The 27555-nt window shown below is 34.7% G+C and overlaps 1 protein-coding gene and 1 pseudogene across 1 annotated transcript; one reads left to right on the top strand and one right to left on the bottom strand.

Moving 5' to 3' along the window:
* Nucleotides 1–845: 845 nt before the first annotated feature.
* Nucleotides 846–2346, bottom strand: LOC120146015. The gene is made up of 2 exons (XM_039159713.1): nt 1782–2346; nt 846–1723 (listed from the first exon to the last, which is right to left on the bottom strand). Exons 1-2 carry the CDS (start codon nt 2344–2346, stop codon nt 846–848), a joined length of 1443 nt encoding a protein of 480 aa, XP_039015644.1.
* Nucleotides 2347–24854: 22508 nt separating this feature from the next.
* LOC120149821 lies at nt 24855–25510 on the top strand (annotated as a pseudogene).
* The last annotated feature ends 2045 nt before the right edge of the window (nt 25511–27555 follow it).

The following is a 27555-nucleotide window of genomic DNA, read 5'->3' as shown; positions in this document are numbered from 1 at the left end:
TGAATTTAATGAATGAATTGTTATAATGCGATTATCAAGATTTCAAACATTTAGAAAAACGTAAGAAAATGCAAATGCAACCCGATATTGATTCCGAAATAACTTAGTTCATACAAAAAGTACTCAACAACACACAAAGTCTAAGCACTTTAGGCAAAGAGAATACATCCTCATTGAAATTAAACGTAGAATCTTGCCCTATCGCCTAATCTCTCGATCTCTATTATCAATCCCAGGATGCGTCGCTCTTCCTCTGAATTTGGGATAATAAAAACTCTGAGGGCTGCCGCTTCTTCAGATATCTCGTAGACTTGACGAGCAACACTGCGGGCCTGATTCACTGCTCTCCCCATTGCTTCAAGTTGATTCTGAATGGTGTCGTGAGCCTGCCGTAGCGCGATTCCAAGCTCTGAATTAGTCAATGGTCGGATTTCTTCTAATTGTTGGATTCGCTGATGGCCTTTTTGTACTGCAACTTCTAGCTCAACGATCTTAGCTTTTAAGGCCTCATTCTCCTGTCTGGCTATATCCTGTGAGGATGAGTGAATCAACCTTGCTTCTTCTAACTCTGTCATCCTTTTCTTTAACATCACATTTTCTTTTTGAAGACGGAATACATCGCTGTTGTATGGGTTCTGAAAAGTCTTATCCATACTAAGTAATTGTGCTTCGAGCTGTTCAATCTGTGCCCGCCTCTGTGTCAATTCTTGGTTGGCCTCATCTCTTTACTCTCTTAGTCTTTGAGCGTGCTGCAGGGCTCGCTTCTTTTCTTCTTGACCTCTTCTTGCGCTTCTTTCTACCCTATCAAGTTTTATTTTTAGGGTCTTAACAGTATGATGTAGACCCTAGGCTCTCATATTCTTCTCTAAGGCCCGAAAATCTTGATTTAGCGCATCAAGACTCTTCTGAACCTTCTCTTTATCTTTTGCAAATTGTTTTATCACTCCATCCTTCTTAATCAGCTCGAGCTCCCACATTGTCTTCTCATCTGAGAAGTTTCTCTGTTCTTTTTCTCTATCCAGATTCATTAGTCGTATATCATCTTTTAACAATTCAGCCTCTGTCGGGAGCCTCCTCAATCGCTCCTCCATAGTCAACTCGTCTTCTAAATTTGGCTTCGGTGTATTGTTATTAATTCTTTGCGACCTCCAAACCTCATAGGTTGGTGTGAATCCAGGCTCTATCATTTTGAAGTTCATGTAGTGGGGTTTTTGCCACGCTGTATAGATTTTTGAAATCCGCTCTCGATAACCTGGAGTAGAGAAAGAAAATTCTGCCTCCTTTAAGCCGTGGGTAGCTGGTACGAACTGTCGGGTACTGAACTGTCTGAGTACAATCAGCAGAGTATACCCGATTGCTCCCCATAATCCATGCAGCATCACAAAGCTATCGTTACCACATCTGAAAAGTACATCCTCTTTGGGTAACCAGTAAGCCTTCCACACAATCTCAGTATCCTTCACGTTACGAAGAGCTTCAACCCAATCTTTTCTCTTGCGATGCTCCGGGATTTGACATTTGTCGAGGAAATCCACCAGAGGTGAAAAATTTGATTGATGTCTCCGAGCCCAGCCCTTCTCAACTATCCAGGAGTGGCTCCACCACCAAACTAGTAATAGTGAAGTACATCCAATGAACTGACCTCCTCCCAATCGTCTACATTGATTCAGTGATAGGAATGTTTCCGCAATGATGGCTGGTGCGGGATTCTTTCTGGAAATAGCTTCGACGAAATCGATTAAGGCAATGTCAAAGTGATCCTCAATCTTGGGGAAAATTACCAGGCCATTTTACTACAAGCGCGAAGTGATCTCTTCTTCTTTTTGATGGAGTCTGCTCATAAATCAAACTCTTCAGCTGAGCCCAGGAGATCCTTTCATCACGAATGTACTCTTCGACCCATTCCTTGGTCTTTCCCGTCAGCGTGACCATCTTGGTAATGAACCCCTTAGGTCGGATTGCCTTAGTGTAAATGGAATACTTTCTAACATTCGGGATGTTCAGCAAAGCCGTATATTCCTCCAAGGTAGGGGTCATGTCCACTTTACCGAAAGTGAAACACCTGTAAGCTGGATTCCAACATTCGACCAGGGCCCGAACCAACACTGAATCTATTGGTACTCTCAGCATCTCTGCGATGTCTCCGTATATTTCCCTGAACATTGTCTTCTCATTATCATCCCAGGTGGCCCAAATTCTTGATAATTCATCCCAATGTGCTTGCCTGACTCTGATAATTGCCTTCTCTGGCAAAACTGACTCTTCAGTAGTGACAAGGCTATCCCCGAACCGTGATTTGCCCATACTCGGACCAGGTCTGAACACTGATTGCATTCTCAGTCCCATCGGAATACATTGTTGCCTTAAGCTCTTTTATAATAACTAGGTGATCTGGGAATCAATACCATTTATGAGATGATATGATATGATAATGATACATGCAAAAATGCAATAAGAGTATACAAAAGAAAATCAATGTTAGTAGAAACAAGACAACACGAATCAAGTTAGTTGAAATGATTAGTAAAAAAATAATAATATTAAATATGACTTAAAGTTGAGAATAAAATAAAGCATACAAAGAAAATTAATAATCCTAACCGCATACGTTCTAGTTCTCCTAGGCTATCCACATGGCTTTAGCGGGGTAGACTTACTAAATTCTCTATATGAGGCTGGGTTCTAGCGAAGGTTCCCAAGCTATTTTTACAACCTACTAAGATTGACCCCGATTCTAGCCCATTACAGACTTGTAAATCGGGTTCAGCTCAGGGGATTACACCACTAAAAGCGTACCTCGGAACTAATATCCGGATAGGCAACTTAGGGTGCTTTCCAGAGATACTTTGTCAGACCCATACAAGGAAGCCTAATGCTCCTCATGAGGTGTGTCGTTTCTCTCTACTTAGGTAAATTTGGTTTGAGCTCGGGTTTAGAGCTTTGATATGCAACAATCTTAAATATTTCATAGAAGTGTAAGCATTAACCGGAGAGAAATCTGTTTTTTCTTTTTGAAATAATATAATGAACCATAAATTAAATAAGATCGAACTAGTAATTTCCAAAATCATAAATATAGGGTAACCAACTCGTGGCTCGACTATCAACTTGTTTAAAAAAAATCCCCAGTGGAGTCGCCAAGCTGTCGACACCTTTTTTCGCCTGGGCGGGGAAAGACCGATACCGACTCGGGGTTTTCTTTTTGAAAATCGTTTCAAAATGTGAGGAGTCGCCACCAATCATTTAAGGTGAGATTGGAATACCGTAAAAACTGGGTGATTTTAATAAAATATTTTATTTTAATAAAATATCGAGTTTTGGGGTTTGCAAAAATCCAGAAATCAGGTTCGGGAGTCAGTTACGCGTGGGGAAGGATTAGCACCCCCACAAGCGCCCGAAAATTGGTACCTAGTTGATTACCCTATATTTAAAATCGGAAACTTTGAGTTCGATCTTTATTTAATTTAAAAATCATTAAGGATGCAAAGTTTGAAAAGGGTATTCGTTTATTGAGACCGATAGCATTCTCCCTCGAGCGTAAACACAGGAGATCAGCTATTGTGCCTAATAACCGAATATTGCCTTATTTTTAGAAAACATGATGTAGTTTTGAAAAGGATGTTGACTTATTAAGAGAATTACCAGTAGTCACCCCCTGAGCACGATCGCGGAGGATATACTATTAACTCCTTAATAAGTGAACAGTGCCTTAAAGTTTAAAATAAAATGCACTCGGACAAAATCTTATTCAATCCTAATTAATCTAAGATAAATTAAGGCCTTTTCTAACTTAAGGTATCAAATTATGATAATTAAGGAACCTAGGGGCTTAAACCTAAAAATGTAGGTTCTAATATTAATCCTATTTGATTTAAAAAAAATATTAAATCAAATAACCGAGATGGTCCCTCGAGCGTTTACGCGAGGGCCAACTCAAATTATCCCCTAAATTAAAGACTAGTTTAAAATCTAACCTAAAATGGAGGCTCTATTTAACATATTTAATTATGTCAATATTAAATGTGTAAACATAGTTTGGGGAATAAACATGTCAAAGAATTAAAATAACGGACCTAAAAGATTTAAAAGTCTAAGGTTATTTTCAAACAAAATAAAATATGATACATTGATATATTTAAAAAATAAATACACACATTAAGGTTAATTTTAACTTTGTTTTACTTTATAAATATATACATATTTTCTAAATATGATATTAAACGTATGACATAATATTTATTCTAAAATATAACGAATATAAAATATATATCGTGCTCTACATATAATATTATGTATATAATAATATATAATAATATAAGTAATAAATACCTAAAACATAAAACATACTTTAATGGTACAAATAAACATATACATATATATTCATTAATATCTTAGTGACAAAAATGAGTGAAAAATAATTTTAAAATTATAAACATTAATAAAAATAAATATCATGGCATGAAAAGAAATCACATAACATGAGCACTAGAATCGTAATAAAATAAAATATAGGACTAAAATAGAATAGCATAAACATCAGTAACCCATTTCGAACACAAATAATACATACAATAGTGGACTAAATTAAAATAATACAAAACAAAGTAGCCAATTCGCAAATCATGTAAAGTAAAAGAAAATGGTGACCAAAACACAAAAAACGCTAAACTTGAAGGGACCTAAGGCATGATTAACCCTAAAAATGACTAAAGACGCATATCACATTAAACCTAAAGGACCAATAAAGTGATTTAACCTAAAACTAGTGATCTAAATGCAAAACACGCTGAAACTATGATGACCTAGTATGCTATTTACCCTAACACTTAAACTAAAACATGAAACATATTAAAAATGGATGACTTGACATGTGATTAGCCCAAAACCCAAAATAACTTTACTTTTTTCTCTCCCCAGAATCATTTCTGCGCATGGTTTTTCATTTCCTCTCCTATTCTCTTTATTATTTCTCTCAACTTTCTTCCTCTTTTACTATTTCATTTTTTATTTCGTGGAATAAACGATCGTTGGCCATGAACCACCATGGCCACCACTGCGAACTATCCCGATCTAAGGTAATAATCTACTCACTCTTTTTCCTTCTTATTTTACATACAAAGCTTCAAAAAAAAATATTAGATTCAAAACTAAAAAAAATATTCAAAATACCTTGGAATAATCTGATTTTTATTTCTTTTCTCTCTGATTCTAAATTATTTTAGTATTTTCTCGTAATAGCATAGAGTAAAAAAAATAGTATTTGAATACGAAAATAAAAAATTTACCCTTAAATGCTTGTATTTCTCTGGAAAAATCGGAGAAAAAATCCTCCATTTTTTGATTACATGCATTTGGCTTTTATAGCCAATTTTACAATGATTTTTCAGTTGATTATGCCTTGATTTTCGCAGGGAACAAGGGGTGATGGGGTTGGTGTTGAAAAAAATGGGATGATGGGTGTTGGTGTTGAAAAATGGGGTGGTAGGTGTTGGTGTTGAAAATTGGTGTTTACAAAATGTTTTATCGGGTTTTTTTTAAGTATTGTTTTGTTTAGTCAATGTGACATCCTAGACTCGTATCCGGGTCAGATATGAGTTGAGGGTATTACATTTAATGGTATCAGAGCTATGGTTTAGCCGATTCTAGGCATAAACCAGAGTCTATAGAGTCTTTAAATAGAATACATGCTAACAAATAGTGAGAACTTCTGATCTGGTATAGTATGAGTATGTTGTTTTGCTAATAGAACAATGTGTTTATTCTTAATAGATGTCCGGAGATAATAGCTCCCGAAGTGAAGCGGGAGAAGATAGGCCTGCTGAAAGCAGTAATTCACCTGCCCTGGCCAGGCAAGGTGAAGAACATGCATCTCAATGAGTTCCTGTACAAGATCAGGATACGTTCTTCAGAACGTTAGATGCTATTCTGACACGTCTTCAACCTCCTGCTCCACCAACTCAAAGGATGAATGTAGCAAAAGAGTTGAGAGGTTTAGGAGATCCCAAATTTAAGGGAGAAGCCGAAGAAGGTCCGGATGCGGCGGATCTTTGGTTAAAATGATTTAAAAATCATGTAGGATGGTCTCCACTATTCTGAAGTGGAGAAGTTAAATGGAGTTGTCTCGTTGCTGAAGGGTCATGCAAGAATATGGTGGACGAACGTCACCATGAGGATGCCTAGTGACCAGTTGACTTAGTCTTTATTCTTAGATGAATTTAAAAACAAATACATTGGAGATCAATTTATTCGACAGATGAAGTAGGAGTTTTTGAATTTGAAACAAATGAACCGCTCTGTATATGAGTATGAATGTGAGTTTAAAAAAAGTTGAGTAGGTTTGCATCCGAGCTGGTGCCTACTGAAAAAGAGGCTTGTAAATGGTTTGTGGAGGGTTTACGCCCTAGATTGAAAGAGATGCTGATAGTATTGAATTTGTCCTCGTTCCAAGAGGTGATCAATCGTGCCAAGGCTCTTGAAAGAGCTCAGAATGAGAGATTTGGGGATTTTAGAGTTCAGACATCAAAGAGAACGGGTGCTTCTTCTAGCTTAGCACCATCAAAAAGGGGAAGAGACTCAGAATTTTGATCACAAGCTAGATCAGAATCAGTTGCATCGTCTGCTAGGGGAACGAGTCAGGCAAGACCTAGACAGACACAATCAGTGGGATCTGGTGTTGGGAGATCTACTCCGAGTCAAGCGAGACAGTGTCAGCACTGTGGGAAAAACCATTCTGGGGCTTGTCGGATGGCTGCTGGGACTTGTTTTCGATGCGGAGATGTCGAACATTTTATCCGAGATTGTCCATTGATGGTTGGTGAGCCTGCACCATCTGAAAGAGTTGGTTCTTCCTCACAAAGAGGACGAGGAAGAGGAAGAGGAAGGAACCAGTCTGAATTCTCTGCTCAACCTGAAGTTCGGTCAACCGCACGGGTGTACAATCTAAAGACAAGTGAAGACCCTGATATTATAGCAGGTACTTTTCAACTGTACGATAAATTAGTATTGGTACTGATTGATCCGGGTTCTAATTATTCTTACATTACAAGTAAGTTAGTAAAGGAATTGAGGATTCCCTTAGAAGCTACGAGTAATGAGATTATAGTAACAAATCCTTTAGGCCATAGTGCTCGGGTGAATAAAGTCTGTAAGGGGTGTCCCATAAAGGTTCAGGGAATTGAATTCCCTGCTAATCTGATGGAATTACCCTTTTACGAGTTTGAAGTGATTCTGGGGATGGATTGGTTGTTCCGTTACTATGGAGATATTAATTGCAGATTGAAAAAGGTAACCCTGAAAAGTCCAGGAGGAACAGAGATAAGTGTGAGCAGTGAAAAGTTTAATCCTTTAGCAAATGTAATATCAGTAATGTCAGCTAAGAAGCTATTGCTACAGGGATGTCAAGGATTTCTTGCAAATGTGATATATTTAAGAGCTATAGAGAAAGGGCTAGAGGAGATTCCAATAGTTCAAGAACTCCCTGATGTTTTCCCCGCTAAATTGCCAGGATTACCTCCAGATAGAGAGGTAGAATTTCTAATTGAAGTAATGCCAGGAATTGCTCCAATTGCAATGGTACTTTATCGGATAGCTCCGAAAGAATTACAAGAGTTAAAGAATTAATTGCAAGAGTTGTTAGAAAAGGGATTTATTCGACCAAGTGTGTCACCTTGGGGAGCTCCGGTGTTATTTGTTAAGAAGAATGATGGATCAATGCGTCTCTGTATTGATTATCGACATCTGAATTAAGTGACCATCAAGAACAAGAATACCCTTCCGCGCATTGATGACTTGTTTGATCAACTAAAAGGAGCTTTGGTATTTTCGAAGATCGATCTACGTTCGGGTTATCATCAATTGAAGATTCAAGAGAAAGATATTCCGAAGACGACTTTCAGAACGAGATATGGTCATTATGAATTCATCGTAATGCCATTCGGAGTAACGAATGCACCAGCTGCTTTCATGGATCTCATGAACAAGATTTTTCATCCCTATTTGGACCAGTTTGTTGTTGTCTTTATTGATGATATATTGGTTTACTCGAAGTCCATTGAAGAGCACAACGCACATCTGATGCTAGTTTTGTAAATTCTCAGGGATAAAAATCTCTATGCGAAATTGTCCAAATGTGAATTCTGGCTAAACGAAGTAATGTTCTTGGGGCATGTGATCTCGGCAGTTGGGATTAGAGTGGGCCCTCAGAAGGTTAAAGCTATAATGGACTGGGAAGTTCCAAAGAATGTATCTGAAGTTCGGAGTTTCCTTGGACTTGCCGGTTATTATCGAAGATTCGTTAAGAATTTTTCGATGATAGTGCTGCCTTTAACAAAGATGATGAGAAAGAATGTACCATTTGTTTGGACTTCTGAATGTCAAGAAAGTTTTGAAGCTTTAAAGAGAATTCTGACAGAAACTCCGATATTGGTGCAACCGAAATCTGGCAAAATTTTTGTAGTATACAGTGACGCATCCCATAACGGGTTGGGTGTGTATTAATGCAAGAAGGGAAGGTGGTAGCGTATGCATCGAGGTAGTTGAAACCACATAAAAAGAATTACCCCACCCATGATTTAGAAACGGCAGTGTGGTGCTCGCTCTCAAGATTTGGCGTCATTATCTGTATGGAGAAAGATGTTACTTGTATACAGACCATAAAAGTCTAAAATACCTGATGACTCAAAAAGAGTTGAATTTGAGGCAACGTAGATGGGTAGAGTTCTTAAAAGATTATGATGTGATAATTGACTATCATCCTGGAAAGGCTAACGTGGTAGCAGATGCCTTGAGTAGAAAAACGTTTGCAACTTTACGAGCTATGGATGCAAGATTATCTTTGACGAGAGACAGTGGTCTTTGTGCAGAGTTAACACTTAAACCAGCATGGTTGGAACAAATAGGAGAATTGCAAAGTAAAGATGAAACGTGTTTGAAAAGAATTGAGCAAGTAAAGAGCAAAGAGATTAAAGACTTTGAGGTTAAGCCAGATGGAAATTTGTATTGTAAAGGAATAATTGTAATACCCGACAATGACGACTTGAAGAAAAAAATATTAACAGAGGCTCATTGCAGTCCATTAACGATGCACCCAGGTGGAACCAAGATGTATATGGATTTGAAGGATCGATTTTGGTGGTCAGGGATGAAACGAAGCATCACCGAATTTGTGTCTAAGTGTTTGATATGTCAACAAGTCAAAGCTGAGCATCAAGTTCCGTCAGGATTATTATAACCGCTTTTTATTCCTCAATGGAAATGGGAAAATATTACGATGGATTTTGTTTCGGGGTTACCATTGACTCCGAACAAAAGAGAATCAATCTGGGTAATTGTTGATCGATTAACTAAGTCAGCGTATTTCTTTCCGGTTAGAACAAATTTCTCTATAGAAAAGTATGCAGAGCTGTATATTAGAGAAGTTATTAGATTGCATGGAGTGTCTGTTTCCATAGTCTCTGATCGAGACCCTCGATTCACTTCTAGATTCTGGAAATCTTTGCATGGAGCGTTGGGAACTCGTTTAAACTTTAGTACGGCTTTTCATCCTCAGACTGACGGGCAATCAGAGAGAACTATTCAGATATTGGAAGATATGTTGAGAGCATGCATAATGGAATTTAAAGGATCATGGGAAAAATATTTACCGCTGGTAGAGTTCACTTACAATAGTAGTTATCACTCTAGTATAAAGATGGCCCCATATGAGGCATTATATGGGAGGAAATGTCATACTCCATTAAATTGGTATGAACTCAAAGATCAAAATGTTCTTAGTCCGGATTTAATTCAGGATGTAGAAAAGAAAATTCGAGAAATTCAGCATAACCTCAAAGTGGCATCTGATCGGCAAAAGTCTTATTCTGGTCTTAAAAGAAGAGAGATTGAGTTCGAGGTTGGAGATAAAGTTTTCCTTAAAGTATCTCCCTGGAAGAAAATATTACGTTTTGGTCGGAAAGAAAAGTTAAGTCCTAAATTCATTAGGTCATATGAAGTTGTTAAGAGGATATGACCCGTGGCATATCAGTTATCCTTGCCACCGAAAATGGAGAAGATCCATAATGTCTTCCATGTGTCCATGTTACGAAGATATAAATCCGATCCCTCTCACATCATTACACCAGAACAAGTAGAAGTCCAATCGGATCTGACATATGGAGAAGAACCAGTAAGAATATTGGCTTTTGAAGTCAAACAGTTAAGAAGTAAGACAGTTCCGTTGGTCAAGGTTCTTTGGAGAACTCACAAGGTAGAAGAAGCCACGTGGGAACGTGAAGAAGATATACGACTTCAATATCCCCATCTGTTCGTACAATGAAAATTCGAGGATGAATTTTCTTAAGGGAGGGAGAACTGTAACATCCCCCATACTGGGTTAGTGATTAAATTGTGAAATTTTAAAATTTAGTGATCAAAGTTGATAAATTGAAAGTTGAAGGAATTGATTGAAATATTTGGTGTAGGATCAATTAGCAAAGCATGGGGAACTAAAAGGGCAAATGAGTCTTTTGACAAGGAAATAATTAAATATTTCTTAAGGATATTTAATAAACCAAGTGGAAAGTTAATGAGAGAAACAAGGTTCTGGATATTTCTTTCTTCTTCCTTCTCATTCTCTGCCGTGAAGCCAAGCTAAAGGTGAGTTTTCTTGTGACCAAATTCTTGATGAATTTAAGGTTGCTTATTAATCCTTAGTTGATAACTAAGCTTAAGGAAAGGTTAGATTATCTTAAAACCATAAGATGAGGAGAATATAAAGAATTAAAGAAAGGAAGTAGAAAAGTGAAATCTTAGATTAGAGTTCCTAATAAGAATTAGAAGTGGGATTTGACTTGTCATAAAGCTAACTAAGAGGTATGAAGTGTTAGAATTCAAATTAGAACATGTTGGAATTTGGGTTAGATTCTTAAACTCTACATGGAGAATTGGATTTTTAAGTTTTAAAAGTATGGAATGGATAATAATTAGTTTAAGAAAGAGTATGCAAGTTAAGGATATAAAAAGAGGGGAAATCTAAAGTGTTAAGTAGACTAAGAAGAGATTTTCGTGCTAAAATGACAATTCTGGGCATGTGCATCGATGCATTAATTTAAAAGAAAACATCGAATGCCATCGATGCATAAGGAGTGCATCGATGCACCCCATTAAATGCAAACATCGAATAGGATTTATGCATCGATGCATGGTGTAGTGCATCGATGCATACCTCCATTAAAAGATGAAAATGTCTTTTCTTTTAGCCTAAGAAATGATAGTTTAGAATATATTAATTAGTATACTGATAAGTATCAATGAATTACTATGTAGATATTAAGCCTAAACGAGTTCTGGAACAATCGACAAGTAGGATTGATCGAGGGAAAGACAAAGAAATCTAGGTGAGTGCATATGCATAAAATGAATATGTATTCTATTTAGTTCTAGACTTGTGATAAGTCTAGATTTAATATTTTAATACATGATCACATTTCATATTATGATACATGACATGAATTCATACTATACACATTATGTGACATGAATATGCAGGAAAAAGGTGTATGAGCTATGTGATAAAGGTATGAAAATAATATGTCTACGTGATACAAATTATGTGAATTGTGAAAGCCCATGTTATGTAGATGAGAACTATAGGTATAGTTGGCATGCCAAGGGTAGAGGGTCTACGCGGTCCTTCGGGATATATATATATTCTTTGGAACATGTGTGAAGTCTTGTGAGACACATACTTGATCCCTAGTATATGTATATGATTCTTAAGGAATGATATGTGGTCCTTATGGACATTATTATATGTCACTACGGTGCAATTCTACGCGGTACTCTGGTGCAATTCTACGTGGCACTTCGGTGCAATTATACGAGCTCTGGTGACAGCATAGTGCACAGCCTCACAATACTCACATACCTTAGGCTCTCAGTATGGTACCATGGGCTAATGAACTTAATAAGGTGAACTTATAAATGTGAATTTAATAAGTATATGTGTAAGAAACATGGTTCTGGTTATTGCGTTGTTTACATATATCTTATCATTGCAACCCATCTCATTTTAGCAATTCCTTTATATTTATTGATATTATTATATTGCCTCACTAAGTCGATGACTTAGCGTGTGAGTGTTTCACACGTAGGATCCGATAAAGTAGACGATCGAGGTTAAGCAGCTGGACAACATTACTCCTGCAACTATCAGATCAGAAGCAACTTAATCAGTAGGTCATTTTGTTATGGAAATGGATGTTGGCATGTAACTAAAGGGTGAAGTTGTGTATGCTCTGAGTGTTTTGATAAACTTGTATTAATATATATATATTATGGTATTTTAATAAAATAAGTTCAAATGTTTTATAGGGTTTTTTTAAGTATTGTTTTGTTTAGTCAATGTGACATCCTGGACTCGTATCCGGGTCAGATATGAGTTGAGGGTGTTACACAACGACCCCACAATAAGCACAGAGGAAACAAATGCAAAACAAAAAGCAGTAACCAAAAGCATAAAAGAAGGGGGAAAGCATCATTCAATCGGAGAAGCCCTCGGAGGAAAAGGAATCATCGGAAAAGGGTAAGGGACAATAACTTTTCAGCTAGATCTGCTTCAATCAAGGTGTTATCTCAGTATTTCAGGGCTAGAATCGGGACCGGGGGATGGAGGTGAGACTTTCGATGCATTTGGGTTTTCTTTGACCACCGGAGGCGGCGGCGGACGGTGGTTGGCCATCGGAGGGGTGGCCGAATTTTCGCCGGGCTAGGGAGAGTTGAGAGTGTTGGGAGATGAGATAGTTTTGTATTTTGAAAGGGGGAAAATGAAGAAAACTTGAGATTTTTTGGGATTATATATCGACCCATAGAGCCCAACCGACCTGACCTACAACACGCATGACCCGCGTGTTTCTGGAATAAATAGGGTAAATTACAATTGTGGTCCTTTTTGTTTTAAAATCTTCAATTTTACCCCCTAAATTTAATTTGAGCCCCAATTTCCTTTCGAATTGTGCCTTTAATTTTTTCTTATTGGTTTTTATTTATTTTCTTAGCATTTTATTTATGTATATATACATTAATTTTATTTTCGTTTTTTTATTTTTTATTTATATTTTTTTATTTCATTTGTTTTTTTTTCCTTTTTTTTCTTATTTATTCTCATTTTTTCCCTCCTTTGATTTATTACGTTAGTTAATTTTATTATTTTTTTTATAACATTTATATCTTTTTAAGGGTATTCGTTTAAATCAATCAAAGGTAAGTAATTCGAATCGAATGCTTTAAATTTTAATTTTATTTTTATTTTTCACAATTAAAGACAACCGACAAATTAATTGGTATCGAAAGGGTGGTTCAAGGGTGCTAATCCTTCCTTGACCGTAACCGACTTCCAAACCTGATACATTTATGGTAAAACGCAGATCAGGTAAGGTGGTGTCTAATCCACCTAAACATTTTAAAATGATCGGCGGTGACTCTAACCTAATTATTCATGTCGAAGCCCAACTCCAGGTCCAACCGAAAGACAGTCGCGACAGCTTGGCGACTCCGCTGGGGACATGTAAGTGAGTCAGGCCAGAATTAATTTTCGGTTGTCTTTTTATGCGAAAATAGGAAATTTAAATTTATTTATTTGATTCCAATTATTTACCTTTGATTATTTTTCAAATAAATAGTTATACTGACATTTTTTTCCAATCATTTCAGATTTTTGAAAAGTTTCTATCTCTGGCCCTATACTCAAGCTCCGAACCCTTTTTAAGTGAGGGTGAAAGTGACACCTTCATGAGAATTTATTCTCCGCACAGGCCTAGCAAGTAACCTTCGAGATTCATATACCTTATGTCTTAGTGTGAATTTATTCACCACATAGGAATAAGGGAATGCATCCTCTCGAGTTTAACTTAGTCTATATAAGTTTGTAATGAGCTTAGGACTAAGGGTATGGCAAGCCCAAGGGGCACCAGCAAGGAGAACTTGGGTACCTTTTCTAGAACATAAACTGGGAGACTATATGGAATTAGATCCCACCCCAAAACCTCATTTCAAACTCTAAGTTATTTTGAGTTCATTTCCTGCCTTATTTTATGTTCAAAGCATGTGAACTAGAAATTTATGCGGTTAGGACTGGTTCAAAATCAACTTCCAAGATATAGATCATGTCCGGGTAGGAATATAGGACTGGTTCAAAATCAACTTCCAAGATATAGATCATGTCCGGGTAGGAATAATAAGCATGTGGGGGTAGATGTCATGTGATGTAGGACTTTTATTTTCATGATTGTTTTGATTATTATCATTACCTTACTAACTCTTTTCATTTTTTCTCTCTTTTATTTTATTTCCATCATCTGCATCATTCAAAAGAGGTGTTGATCCACCAAAAATGTGTTTGTTAAACGTAAATAATCTGAATTAATGGACAAATGGGTTATAATACGAGAGATAAAAAGCTCAAAAGTCCAACTATGGTCAAAGAATACTCAGGATGGACCGGGATTTACGTCGGGATTTACTGACCTGGAGAATCCCTTCAAAGATAACAAGAACAAGATGGTGAAACCCTAGCTAAGTTGATCATTATTTGTCGAATTCAAGAAACAAACAAATAAACTTCGGATGGAGGGCTTCAATGGCGCTTTCGTTAAGAATAAGCTCAGCAGAGAGTGAAAGTCGGAGATGCATTCATTCAAGATTTTTTAGAGCAAACAGCTCGTCCATTTAACAGTTTAGCCAGAGAAGCTGAAACAGTTCGATAGGGTATTCAACCAGCAACAGAAAAAGGCTGAAGATGAACCAACCAGTCTGAAGTTGTTCGGGGTCTATACCTTTAAAATGTTTTTGTCTATTAAGACGTAACACTTTTTCCCCCAATAAGGATTATTTATAATAACAGACGTATTTTGGATCAATGCCTTGAACATTCCATGCATTATGCATTTAAACATACTTTGCATTTTTGTTATTTTCATTTCTTTACATTTGCATTAACTAACAGAAGCATGTCTCATAAAAATGGGAACATTTTGATCTCATTCCCATGACTTACAAGGAACTTTACCAACAACTTTTGACACTCACGTAGTATCACCATGCCTGGTGAAACCCCTGAAGCCCCCATACCCCAGGTGGTTTAATGAGAACACTCATTGCGAATATCATAGCGGTGTCCCAGAGCACACTATCGAGAACTACTCTGCATTCAAGAGAATCGTGCAGAAAATGCGTAACAAGAATTGGATCGACTTCAGTAACTCGGGGGCATCCAAATAAGGAAGAAGATCATTTCATCATTTGACGTACTTTATTTGAATTTTTTTTTCTTCTTTTCTCAGTTCTTTTTTAGGAGATTTAAATGAATTTATGCTACTTTAAAGATAATGAGCCATGAATCAAATTTGCAGACTTGAAATTCGTTTAATATCAAAAGAATTAAAAAACTCTGTAAATGATCAGAGTTATAAATCTTTGACAAAGTAACATGACCCTTGATCTTACCCCAAAAGATACGCTCGAAGACCATACATTTCTCTTACGAGAACCGATATAGCCTTTTCATCTCATAAAAGAATGAAAAGAGGCTTGGTATTTATATGTGCATAGGTACGGAAACATGGGGCATATTTTGCATATGTCATTACTATACTTTTTGTTTAAGACTTTCAATGATGGTGGTGATATTTACAGATGGAATAATTGAGTTGGTGAATCTAGTTTAGGTCAGTTGCTTGAAAATTGAACTCTAAAGATGATTTTTTTTACTTTCAACAACACCTAGACTATAACATGTTCTTCTTAACAATCTTAAGATATTAAATCCGTAAAGTTGAGCTATTCCACTAAGGCAATTGGTTATAGTGGAAACTCGAAAGCCCTGGCTTTATGAATAGATTGCGTTCAAACCATGGCATTGCTCGGACACTTGGCAATTCGGTGTTTGCTCCACTGCTATTGTCTGACCGAAGACTTTGTGATGAGATGAACCATTTAGTTAACTTGATAAAATTGATTATAATGTTAGGTTGTCCCTCTAAAGCAATTGGTTAAACGCCCCGACTTTATGGATTCGACTAGCCAGACAATGGCAAATTCAATCAAATTTATCTAAACAAGAAATTTTCGATAATGATAGACTAAGGGAGATAGGAAAACCTATTATAGTCAATTTCACACGAGTACTCAAGAATTTTATTTTTAGACCTATATTTTTGCACTACCTTTGTTAGAGGAGCCTACGAAGCTTGAACAAATGGAGGATTTCAGAGTACCGAAATAGAAGGCCTAGTAGTTGATCATGCTAGTTGCATCATTTTTTCCGCATCCAATTAAAATGTCAAGCAAAAAAAAGGGCATGTTGCAATGACCAAGAAATGACATTTTTTATAGCTGAAACCTTAAAAAAAATAGGAGGTCAACCTAAATCCAACTCATCCATTTGAACATTTGTCAAAGAGCTATAACTCTAAAAGTATGAAAGAGCTATTGATTATTTTGATATCATTTGAATTCATGTTTATGATTTGATTCGATTGCGAGCCTGAATTAAGGAGCAATGTTTTACATGATTATTCCCTCTTAAAATAAGAGAAAAGAAAAAAAACATTTTCAAACAGGACATCCTCAAATATGAAAAGTTATAACCCGAGAAGAAAGTAGGGCATGTTCAATTCCGAGTACAAGACCAACGGACAAAAATGAGACTCCATCAATGATTAATTCATATTGCATGCATCTTAGAGATAATTAAGAGCATCACATTTATTTTTCTCACATACATAATGTTTTGCAGCTTTTAGAGTCAAGTTTCGACTCCAAAATGAAAGATACTCGATTCAGAAGCACCTTCAACAAAAGACCTTCGAGTTCGATTACACTCAGCTCAAAGGCATATCATTTGTAGCATAGCTCAAGGAAAGAAGGGTTATCTGCCAACGAAAGACCTTCGAGTTCGATTACACTCAGCTCAAAGGCACATCTTTTGCAGCATAGCTCAAGGCAAGAAGGGTTATCTGCCAACAAAAGACCTTCGAGTTCGATTACACTCAACTCAAAGGCACAATATTTGCAGCATAACTCAAGGCAAGAAGAGCTATATGTCAAAAAAAAACCTTCGAGTTCAATTACATTCAGCTTAAAGGCATATTTAGTACAACATAACTCAAGGCAATAAGGGTTATCTGCCAACAAAAGACCTTCGAGTTCGATTACACTCAGTTCAAAGGCACATTATTTGCAGCATAGATCAAGCCAAGAAGGGTTATCTGCCAACAAAAAACCTTCGAGTTCGATTACACTAAGCTCAAAGGCACATCATTTGCAGCATAGCTCAAGGAAAGAAGGGTTATCTTCCAAAGACCTTCGAAAGACCTTCGAGTTCGATTACACTCAGCTCAAAGACACATCATTTACAGTATAGCTCAAGGCAAGAAGGGCTATCTGCCAAAGACCTTCGAGTTCGATTACACTCAGCTCAAAGGCACATCATTTGCAACATAGCTCAAGGCAAGAAGGGTTATCTGCCAAAGAACTTCGAGTTCGATTACACTCAGCTCAAAGGCACATTATTTGCAGCATAACTCAAGGCAAGAAGGGCTATCTTCCAAAGACCTTCGAGTTCGATTACACTCATCTCAAAGATACATCATTTGCAGCATAACTCAATGCAAGAAGGGCTATCTGCCAAAGACCTTCGAGTTCGATTATACTCAGCTCAAAGGCGCATCATTTGCATCATAGCTCAAGGCAATAAGGGTTATCTGCCAAAGACCTTCAAGTTCGATTACACTCAGCTCAAAGGCACATTATTTTCAGCATAGCTCAAGGCAAGAAGTGTTATATGCTAACAAAAGACCTTCAAGTTTGATTACATTAAGCTTAAAGACATATCAAATTTATAGCATAGCTCAAGGCAAGAAGGGCTATATGTCAACAAAATTATCGAGTTCGATTCCATTCAGCTCGATGACACATCAATCACACTACTTTTCGGTTGCGGTCGAGGTTTTCAAGTCGAGAAGAAGATCTGGGTCAGCCGTGCCTTAGTGACAAGAAACCATTTCCCGGCAGCACAACTTAAGTCGAGAAAAGCTATATGTCAACGAAGATTTCTGAGTTCGATTTCGAGAGACTATCAACCATAGGGTGGAGTCAATGAACTATTTCCCCATCAAAATTTTAAATCGAGGTCTTTAAGTCGAGAAGAATATCTGGGTTAGCAGAGCCTTAAACCGAGAAGAAGACCGAAAGGTAACGAGAAGCCACATTCCGATTCAAATTCCGAACTATGGCTTCAATCTCATATCATTTCAAGACTTCTCGACGGAGGAGTCATCCATAACTCAATTCTACAGGGAGTTGTTCTTAATTGAAATATCAGAATTAATTTTTCAACTCCACCGAATGGAAATTTTTGTTATTTTGTCTTTATCCTATTTTTCGTTCCACGAAAAAGGATAAAGAGGGGCAGTTGTAGATACTCATTTTCGTCCGCATTATTTATATATATATATATTATATAGTTTTGAAATCAATTTGAATATATATATATATATATATAATATAGTTTTCGAAACATTTTTTTGAAAACTTGTATAATATATAGTTTTTAAAACATTTTAAATATATAGTTTTAAAAACATTGTTGAAAATTATATAATATATAGTTTTAAAAACATTTTTGAAAACTTATATGATATTTTTTAAATCATTTTTGAAAACTATATAGTATATAGTTTTGAAAACTTCTTTAAAAAATATAATATATAGTTTAAAAATATTTTGGAAATATATATATTATATAGTTTATATTATATTAGTATATTATTATTATTATTTTATTCATTTAATTTAATCTAATTTATTAGATTTTGTTTTTCTTTTCCAGATCCAATGTTTCGGTCTATTTCAAATGGCCTAGTAGAAGTCTAACGGGTTTGGGGCCTGACCCAGCCTAGAAACAAAACCCAAATGCATTAGGGTTTCCCAGCTTTCAGTCAAGGCACCAACAGTCAAAGGGCGAAACGGCCGATCGAAATTCCGGGACTGACCCATCCCAGGATGGCCGGTTAACCACGGACAGAACGAGCCTGGAATATCCGAGATTGACCCCAAAATAGCCAAAAATAACCCTCATCGGGGCTATATAAATACACAGGGGGGCATCATCGAGGACAAAATAAATCATGATCGAAAAATAGTAAACCACACAATCGAACATCGATCGACCAACAACCACAAAACACATTATCCAACAAGCCATATACGAAATACCAAATGAACACCGAGAACCATCGACCAACAAATAGTCGAATGCCAACCAAACACAGTGATCCCACAATAAGCAAAGAGGAAACAAACGCAAAACAAAAAGTAGTAAAGAAAAGCATAAAAAAGGGGAAATCGTCGTTCAACCGGAGAAGCCCTCGAAGGAGAAAGAATCGTCGGAAAATGGTAAGGGACAATAACTTCTCAGCTAGATCTGCTCCGATCAAGGTGGTATCTTGGTATTTCGGTGCTAGAATCGAGTACGGGGGGTGGAGGTGAGCGTTTGGGTGCGTTTGGGTTTTCTTCGACCATAGGAGGCGGTAACGAAAGGTGGTTGGCCACCAGAGGGGTTGCCGGATTTTCGTCGGGCTAGGGAGAGTTGAGAGGGTTGGGAGATGAGAGAGTTTTGTATTTTGAGAGAGGGGAAGATGAAGATAACTTGGGATTTTTTGGGATTGTATACCGACCCATGGAGCCCAACCGACCGACCCATAACACGCATGACCTTTATGGAATAAATAGGGTAAATTGCAATTATGGTCCTTTTTGTTTTAAAATCTTTAATTTTACCCCCTAAATTTAATTTGAGTCCCAATTTCCTTTCGAATTGTACCTTTAATTTTTTTTTCATCTGGTCACTTACTATTATTATATATATATATATATATAATATATATATATATATATATATATATTTTGTTATTTTGTTATTTTCTTTTTGGTTTTTATATATTTTTCTAGCGTTTTATTTATGTATTTATACCTTTATTTTATTTTTGTTTTTTTTATTTTTGTATTTTTTATTTCATTTATTTTTTTCTTTATCTTATTTATTCTCATTTTTTCTCTCCTTTAATTTATTACATTAGTTAATTTTATTATTTTTTATGTTTTTTATTTATTTAATATTTATTTATTATTTTTTCTAACATTTTTTAAAGGGTCTTCGTTTAAATCAATCAAAGGTAAGTAATTCGAATCGAATGCTTTAAATTTTATTTTTAATTTTTAATTTTTGCAATTAAAGATAACCGACAAATTAATTAGTACCGAAAGGACGGTTCAAGGGTGCTAATCTTTCCTTGACCGTAACCAACTCCTTAACCCGATATATTTCTGGTAAAATGCAGATCAGGTAAGATGATGTCTGATCCACCTAAACGTTTTAAAATGATCGGTAGCGACTCTAGCTCAATTATTCACGTCGAAGCTCAATTACGGGTCCAACCGAAAGACGACCGCATCACATTCCTTATTAGACCTCCTGTTGCGGCGATGTTTGAATCAATGTTGCATGCTCCATCGGAGTTGAGCGTGAAGAAACCAGCCGGTGGCTTATTCCATTTTACCCATCGTGGCTCTCTGGTAATATTCGCAAAACTCTCATCACTTGCTTTGTTAATATCCTTTGCAAGATTGAGGCCATATTAAAATATATAGTTTGGGTTCCTATTCTTCCCCTGGAATATAGCTTTGTTCCTTTCCTTCCAAATTCCGCAGATTAATGCTGAGAAAATATTTCCCCAAGTCAGACCTTCAAAGGTTCTCTTTTCCGATTTGCAATTTCTTTTTATCCAAATCGCGGTCATTCTCGTTTATTTGTCTCATTCTAGAGTATCTTTCCGTGATTTCCCAAACTTCCTTTGCAATTCGACAATATTTCAGAATATGGCTAATTGATTCTATTTCTCCTTGGCACTCAGGACATTCGTAGTCAGTTGTCATTCTTTTCCTTTGCCGGATATCTTTAAAAGCTGATTTGACTGTGAATAGACCATTCTTTACTGGATCCCACGTTGCTTTGTCAGGAAGCTGCATCTGTTCATTATTTTGGAGTAGTTCAGTCTGGATTTGGTCTAAAATATTTGTTGGTTGCTGTTGATTTATTTCTTGGAAGTTCCACTCGTGGTCCGCGGTTCTATAATTTGCCACCCTTTCCAGTCTATTTGAAATATCTATATCGGGACACATGTCTTTAATGGGTGATGTACCAACCTACCAATCATGCTATAACTTTACTCCATCTTCAGAGTTAACTTTCCATTTACAACCCTTTCTAATTATGAATCTAGTTTTTCAATATTCCTCTCCAAACATTCGAGCTGTTGGCATTTTCCTTACTGTCCCAGAGGTTATTCCTTTTCAGATATTTTTCTTCAAAATTTTACCCCAAAGAGCTTCCTTTTTTGTGTAGCTTCCATCCATTCTTAGCCATAGGTGTTAAAGTCATATCTCTAGCAGTTCTTAATCCCAAACCTCCATAGCTTTTCTCCTTGCAAACCGTTCTCCAGTTTACTAAATGATTACGCCTGAACTCATAATCCCCGCTCCACAGAAAATTCCTATTTAGTCTGTCTAATTTGTTCCAAGTCGAAATTGGCAGCATTGTTGAGTGCATCGTGTGTACGGGAATTGTTGCGGTGACTGATTGGATCATGGTCTTTCTTCCTGCCATAGATAAAATTCTTCCTTTCCGTACAGCTAATTTCATCATAACTCGTTCCGTAAGATGGCTATAGGTGTTTGAGTTCACCTTCTTATGAATTATAGGGACACCCAGGTACGTTCCTAATTCCGTTCACCGAGGAATTTTCTCCCATGGATGTAAAAATAATTTGCTGTTTCTTCACGAATATTTGGTGAAATCAACATTCTCGGCTTCTGCAAGTTGATCTTTAATCCGGAAGCTTTGCTAAAGTTGTTTAGACAGTCTTGAGCCTTTCCAACTTGAAGTGCATCATCTAACTTTGAGTTATTAAAAATGAATTTTATACGTTAAAAAACAATATTTTTGTTCACTCGATACTATAATATTATATTATATTATATTTAATATATATAAATATCATATTTACGAAAATTATTCAAAAATATAAGTTTCATATATATCTTAAGGGTAAAGTATAGTAATGGTCACTGAACTTTTTTAAATCTTTCATTTAGATTCTAACGTTTAAAACTTACAATACAATCTTCCAACATTTAGTTTCAATACGGTCTTTCAACAGTTACGTCGGGATCATATTACAAACGGATTAAATGTTAGAGATTATATTGCAAGTTTTAAAAAGTGAGGACCTAAATGAAAACTTTAAAAAAATTCAGTGACCATTATTATACTTTACTCTTATATTTTATAAAAATCCTTATGAAATTTAATTATCAATTAAACTTGTATTAATGCAAATAACAACTTAAACGTTGAAACTCCAAATTAGAAACGAAAAATAGCAATTAGCCACTGCTCGACATCTGGGTTATTTGCCATTACAATTGTCCACCCACTATCAACTAATGTTTCTCTTGGAATAGATATAAAGAGGGGAAATGAAAATGGCAAGGGATTAAACGATAAACGACTTATGTCGAATGAGATATATTTTATAAAATTTTAAAGATAGGTGTATTTGTAAAATTTTAAAGATGAAAATAAATTATTAATAAAAAATAAATTATTAATAAGAAATATAAAAATATTAAAACATAAGATAATTTAAATGTTTTAGAGATAACTGTCCTGCTCCCTCTTCTATGATATATTCTTGGGGCCGTCGTCCTCTAAAAGCGGTAAAATGTTGGAAAAGAAAGACCCACGTAGTGGGGCATGGAATCGTGAACATTTTAGAGCTGTAGCCATCCATCTTCTTTTCAATGTCTCAATCATCTAATCTTCATTCATACATAGAATAGTGTTCGGTCTAAAAGGGGCATTTTACATAGGGATGGCAACTCAACTCAAATTCGACGGGTTTTGACTCGATTTAAATGGGTTAGATTTTTTAAAAAAAAATTTGGGTTTGGGTAAGGTTGGGTTCGAATTTAGAGTGAAAAAAATTCGATCCGACCCAAAAAATATATATAATTTTACCCTATATATTAAGGGATAATTACAATAATACTTCTCTATATATAATTTTTTCAATTAAGTCATTATTTTTATTGAATAAAAATATTTTTTTATTATTTCGGGTCAGGTCGAGTTTCTAAGTCATATATTCGGATCGGGTCGGATGAAACTTTAATTTTATCGGATCGAGTCGGGTCCGGCACGAGTGGAAGATCCTTTTTTTTCGGGTCGGGTCGGGTGGCCCAAAAACCCGACCGACCCATTGCCATCCCTAATTTTATATATATGGACCAAATAAAAACCCAATATTTCAAGGAAATAAAAGGAGGATAAAATAGTGTTTATATATCATCATTACCAGTTTGTGGAAACTAATGCAAATGCGTTTTCTTCTTTTGCTTTGCTCCAAAACAAAAGAAAAGGGAGCGTGTGATTAACTATTAAGGATCTATAACTAAATTTTCATCCTTTTGACTACAACTTAACAGGATCCCATCACAATCAAACATTGATTCATTGCTCTTATACTACTATGTAAAGACGTTAAGTGATGATATAATAATTATGTCACTTTGAATTTTAATAGTAAAAGGAAAAATCATTATTTTTAGAAGTTTTGGAGTTCGATTAGTTGCGTCATTTGTATTTATAGGATGTTTGAGCGTTATCAATATGTTAAATAAAATTTGAACATATATTATCTTGTAATTCTCTCAGATTATTAAAAAAAATTTATGTCATATGTGATTTTTATTAGAAAGAATAAAAAAGATTATTAACAAAATCAAATAGGTAATGGAAGAAAGAAAGATAACTCTTAAAAATAATATTATTTAATATAATTATATTTATATTTTTTAATTTAAGTATTAATTAAATTAACTTTTAATATTTAATGTTTTTTTAATTTTTTAATAGTCTTGTGTGCTTATAAGATAATATTGTTCATAATTTTTTTAATTAATTAATAACACATACATCAATACATCATGCAAATACAACTACTCAAATTCAAAACAAATTCAAAACTTTTAGTAAGAATAATATTCTTTTTTATCATTAAAATCAGTCGATAATTTAAATTTTTTATTTTTAAAATTTTAACAATTTGAATTCTTCTAATATTAGCTTCTAGTTCTGTTGTGACAGCGACCAGCAAAAATAAAGGGATAGTAATAATAGCAATAGCAATAAAAATAAGGGTAAAGTAAGTAATGGTCACTGAATTTTTCTAATGCTTTCATTTAGGTTCTCTAATTTTTAAAACTTGCAATATAATCCCTCAACATTTAGTCCGTTTGTAATATGGTCCCTCAACATTTAGTCCGTTTGTAATATGGTCCCGACGTAACTGTTGGGGGATCATATTGCAAACGGACTAAATATTGGGGGACTGTATTGCAGGTTTTAAAAGTTGGGGGACTTAAATGAAAGCTTTAGAAAAGTTCAGTGACCATTATTATACTTTACCCTTATATTAATTATATATTTAATATATATATATTTTTTCCTCAAAAAGTTAGATGGTGATTGGTGAAGGTGAGTAAACTTACCTTGTCGTGTGAAATTGTTTGAAGTAGAGAGAACATGGACTTAAAAAATAGTTGCAGCTTGAAGATTAGAGAGAGGCAAAGCTTTCCAGGAGTGAAAGCAAAATAATTTTACCTGGTCACTAAACTAGTTTTACGTACAAGCATCCTCCACAAACTTCTCGTTATAAATACTCCTCAAACTTTGTCAAAAATATTCACCCCTCATTCTCTTCTTCTAATTTTCTAACCCTTTTTTCAATTCCAAAAATGGCTAATTCCAACACTTCTTCTTCCTCATCAATCTCCGGCAAAACATTTTCCGGTTTCGGCAACTTTGTCAAGCTCCTCCCGACGGCGACCGTCTTCATCTTCCAGTTCCTCAACCCTGTGTTAACCAACAACGGACAGTGCAGCCCTGTGAACAAGATCTTCACCAGCATCCTCATTTCCCTTTGTGGCTTCTCTTGTGCTTTCTCTTGTTTCACCGATAGCTACAAGGGCACCGATGGCTTGGTTCAGTACGGTATTGCCACGACTAACGGTCTCTGGCTATTTTCGGGTTCGGGTTTGGGTTCGGTTAATTTGTCGAGCTACAAATTGAGGATTGGTGACTTTGTTCATGCCTTCTTTTCTATCATCGTCTTTGCAGCCTTGTCTTTGTTGGATATCAACACCGTACGATGTTTTTATCCGTCTTTCGAATCGACCGTTAAGGCTTTGCTCGTGAGTTGCCGCCGGTTGTCGGTGCAATTTCCGGTACCGTTTTCATGGCTTTCCCTAACAGCCGCCATGGGATAGGTTACCCTCCTAGTGAGTCCTAGTTGGCTTCGGACATGAATTTATGAACAAAATAATTGGTTAAAGATTGCTAGAAGAAAATTTTATTTATCTGTTTCTTTGGATTAAATGTTTGATTAAATTGAAAAAGAAAAGAAAAGAAAAAGAATGTCATTGATAATATCATCATTGGATCATAGTTTGTTTAGGTTTGCTGTTTATGATTTTTGTAATTTTGATAAATAAAATTTTTTTTTGAATTTTATATTATAATCTTTGTAAGATGACAATTAAATTATAAAATTAAGTTGTATATTTATCTACAAATTAAATAAAATAATAATAATAATGAATGTAATCATCCTATATTAATAAAAGAAGCAGAAAAATTTAAATTTATTAAAATCAAATATAAAGTATATAATATGAATTTTAAAATTATTACTATATAAGTATCTAATAAATCTAATAATTTGAAAAAAAATCAACAATATTATATTTTCAAATATTGTTTACTCAACTTACATTAATTGGAATTCATATTCAAGTTCTCAAATGCTATATAAATGAGTTTTTATTAATTAAAATGTGCAATATTTTAGTATTCAACAATCAAATTTAAAAATTAAACTACAATAGGTTAACATATATTTGCAGTTGATAGAAGTCATTTAATAATATTATCTATTTTCTACGGGAAATAATAACATTGTAATAATAATTATTCTGAAAAAAAATCTAGTTTTTTTTTGGTGTGTCATTGATTTTTTTTCCGTCTTTGTTGATTGACGGTGACACTAATTTTAATGTTGGTTTTTCGTCCACCAATATTCTTTGTTGTCTTTTTCTTTTTTATATTATATTTTTATTTTCTTTTATTTTTTAATTTTTAATAAGTTTGCATGTGTTGCACGTTTTTATTTGTCTTTATGACGTTTTTTTGTATGTTTTTTTTTGGTTTTTTGGTATTTTTTATTTATTTATTTTTCTAAGGGTTAATTTGACATCGTCACAACTGATAAGATGACATTTATCTAATATATTGTTATCTTTCTTGCTTTAGAATTGGATTTGGATACCCAATTTGAGTTTATGGATAACATTTCACGTCGCTCGAGTCTGATTTGCGATTTGTCGGTGGTCGTTCAATAGCTTGATCTCTTTTTATGGTTCATTTGCTGATACGATCAGATCTATTTGTATATATTTTTTCTCTAGTTTCTTGGTTTGATTTAATTTTTCCTTATATGATCCTTATGTAGTCTTAAGTTACTTTTTGTTTCAATGATTGTAGGAAATTTTTCTAATTACGTGTTAATTTACGATTGTGATTGTAATGTCTTTTGTAATTTGTGATATTTTTATTTTGAATAAAATTATTTGATTCTATAGAAAAATAATATTATCTATTGAATTTTTAATTTTTAAATTGGATGAATAACGGATCTAGTTTCATGAAAGTAAAATCAAAGGATTTAAATTTTAAAAAATAATTTATTACCCAAAATTAGGTCTAATGAGGCTCAAAGACTTTTTGTTTCTAAATAGAATAAGATCCACAAACCAGGCTAACTCATTTTTAATGGAGTTTATATATTTTATTAATTTAAGATTTATTTTTCTAACTAATCTTGATTAATAAATTTTAAAAAACAAATTGTTTTTTACTTTTTAAAATAAAAATAATGATTAGAATATTAAATTTTACCGGTATTGGCGTGACATCTTACATGGCTATAAATGTGTCTTCATGTTTATATGATACTTGTTTTTTTTATATCAAGTAAATAAATAATTTAAAATGATATTAAAGTATTAGTTTAAAAATATATAAAATATTAAAAAATTTAACTTTAGATACATTGAACTGACATACTAATACGTTTAAAAAAATGTTTCAAATCTTTTTATAAAATTAAGGATCAAATTTGACTTTTTAAAAGATTGAAGATTTATTTATAATTAATTTTTAATATAAAAACAGTAGATATGGGGATAAACATCACAATAGTTTAAGGAATCCACATAATATAACTTTGAAACAAGTTTTAAATTTGGAATCCTTTTTTTTGTGAACTTAATTATTTATGGTGAGAGGTCTACCGATGGGGATAGGGTTATGCGGAAAAATATATATATATTTTGGTCAAATTATAT

Source organism: Hibiscus syriacus, unplaced genomic scaffold (genome assembly GCF_006381635.1).
Source record: "Hibiscus syriacus cultivar Baekdansim isolate YM2019G1 unplaced genomic scaffold, ASM638163v2 tig00000218_pilon, whole genome shotgun sequence".
Classification (NCBI taxonomy): domain Eukaryota; kingdom Viridiplantae; phylum Streptophyta; class Magnoliopsida; order Malvales; family Malvaceae; genus Hibiscus; species Hibiscus syriacus.
This window is presented reverse-complemented; position numbering and strand designations above follow the sequence as displayed.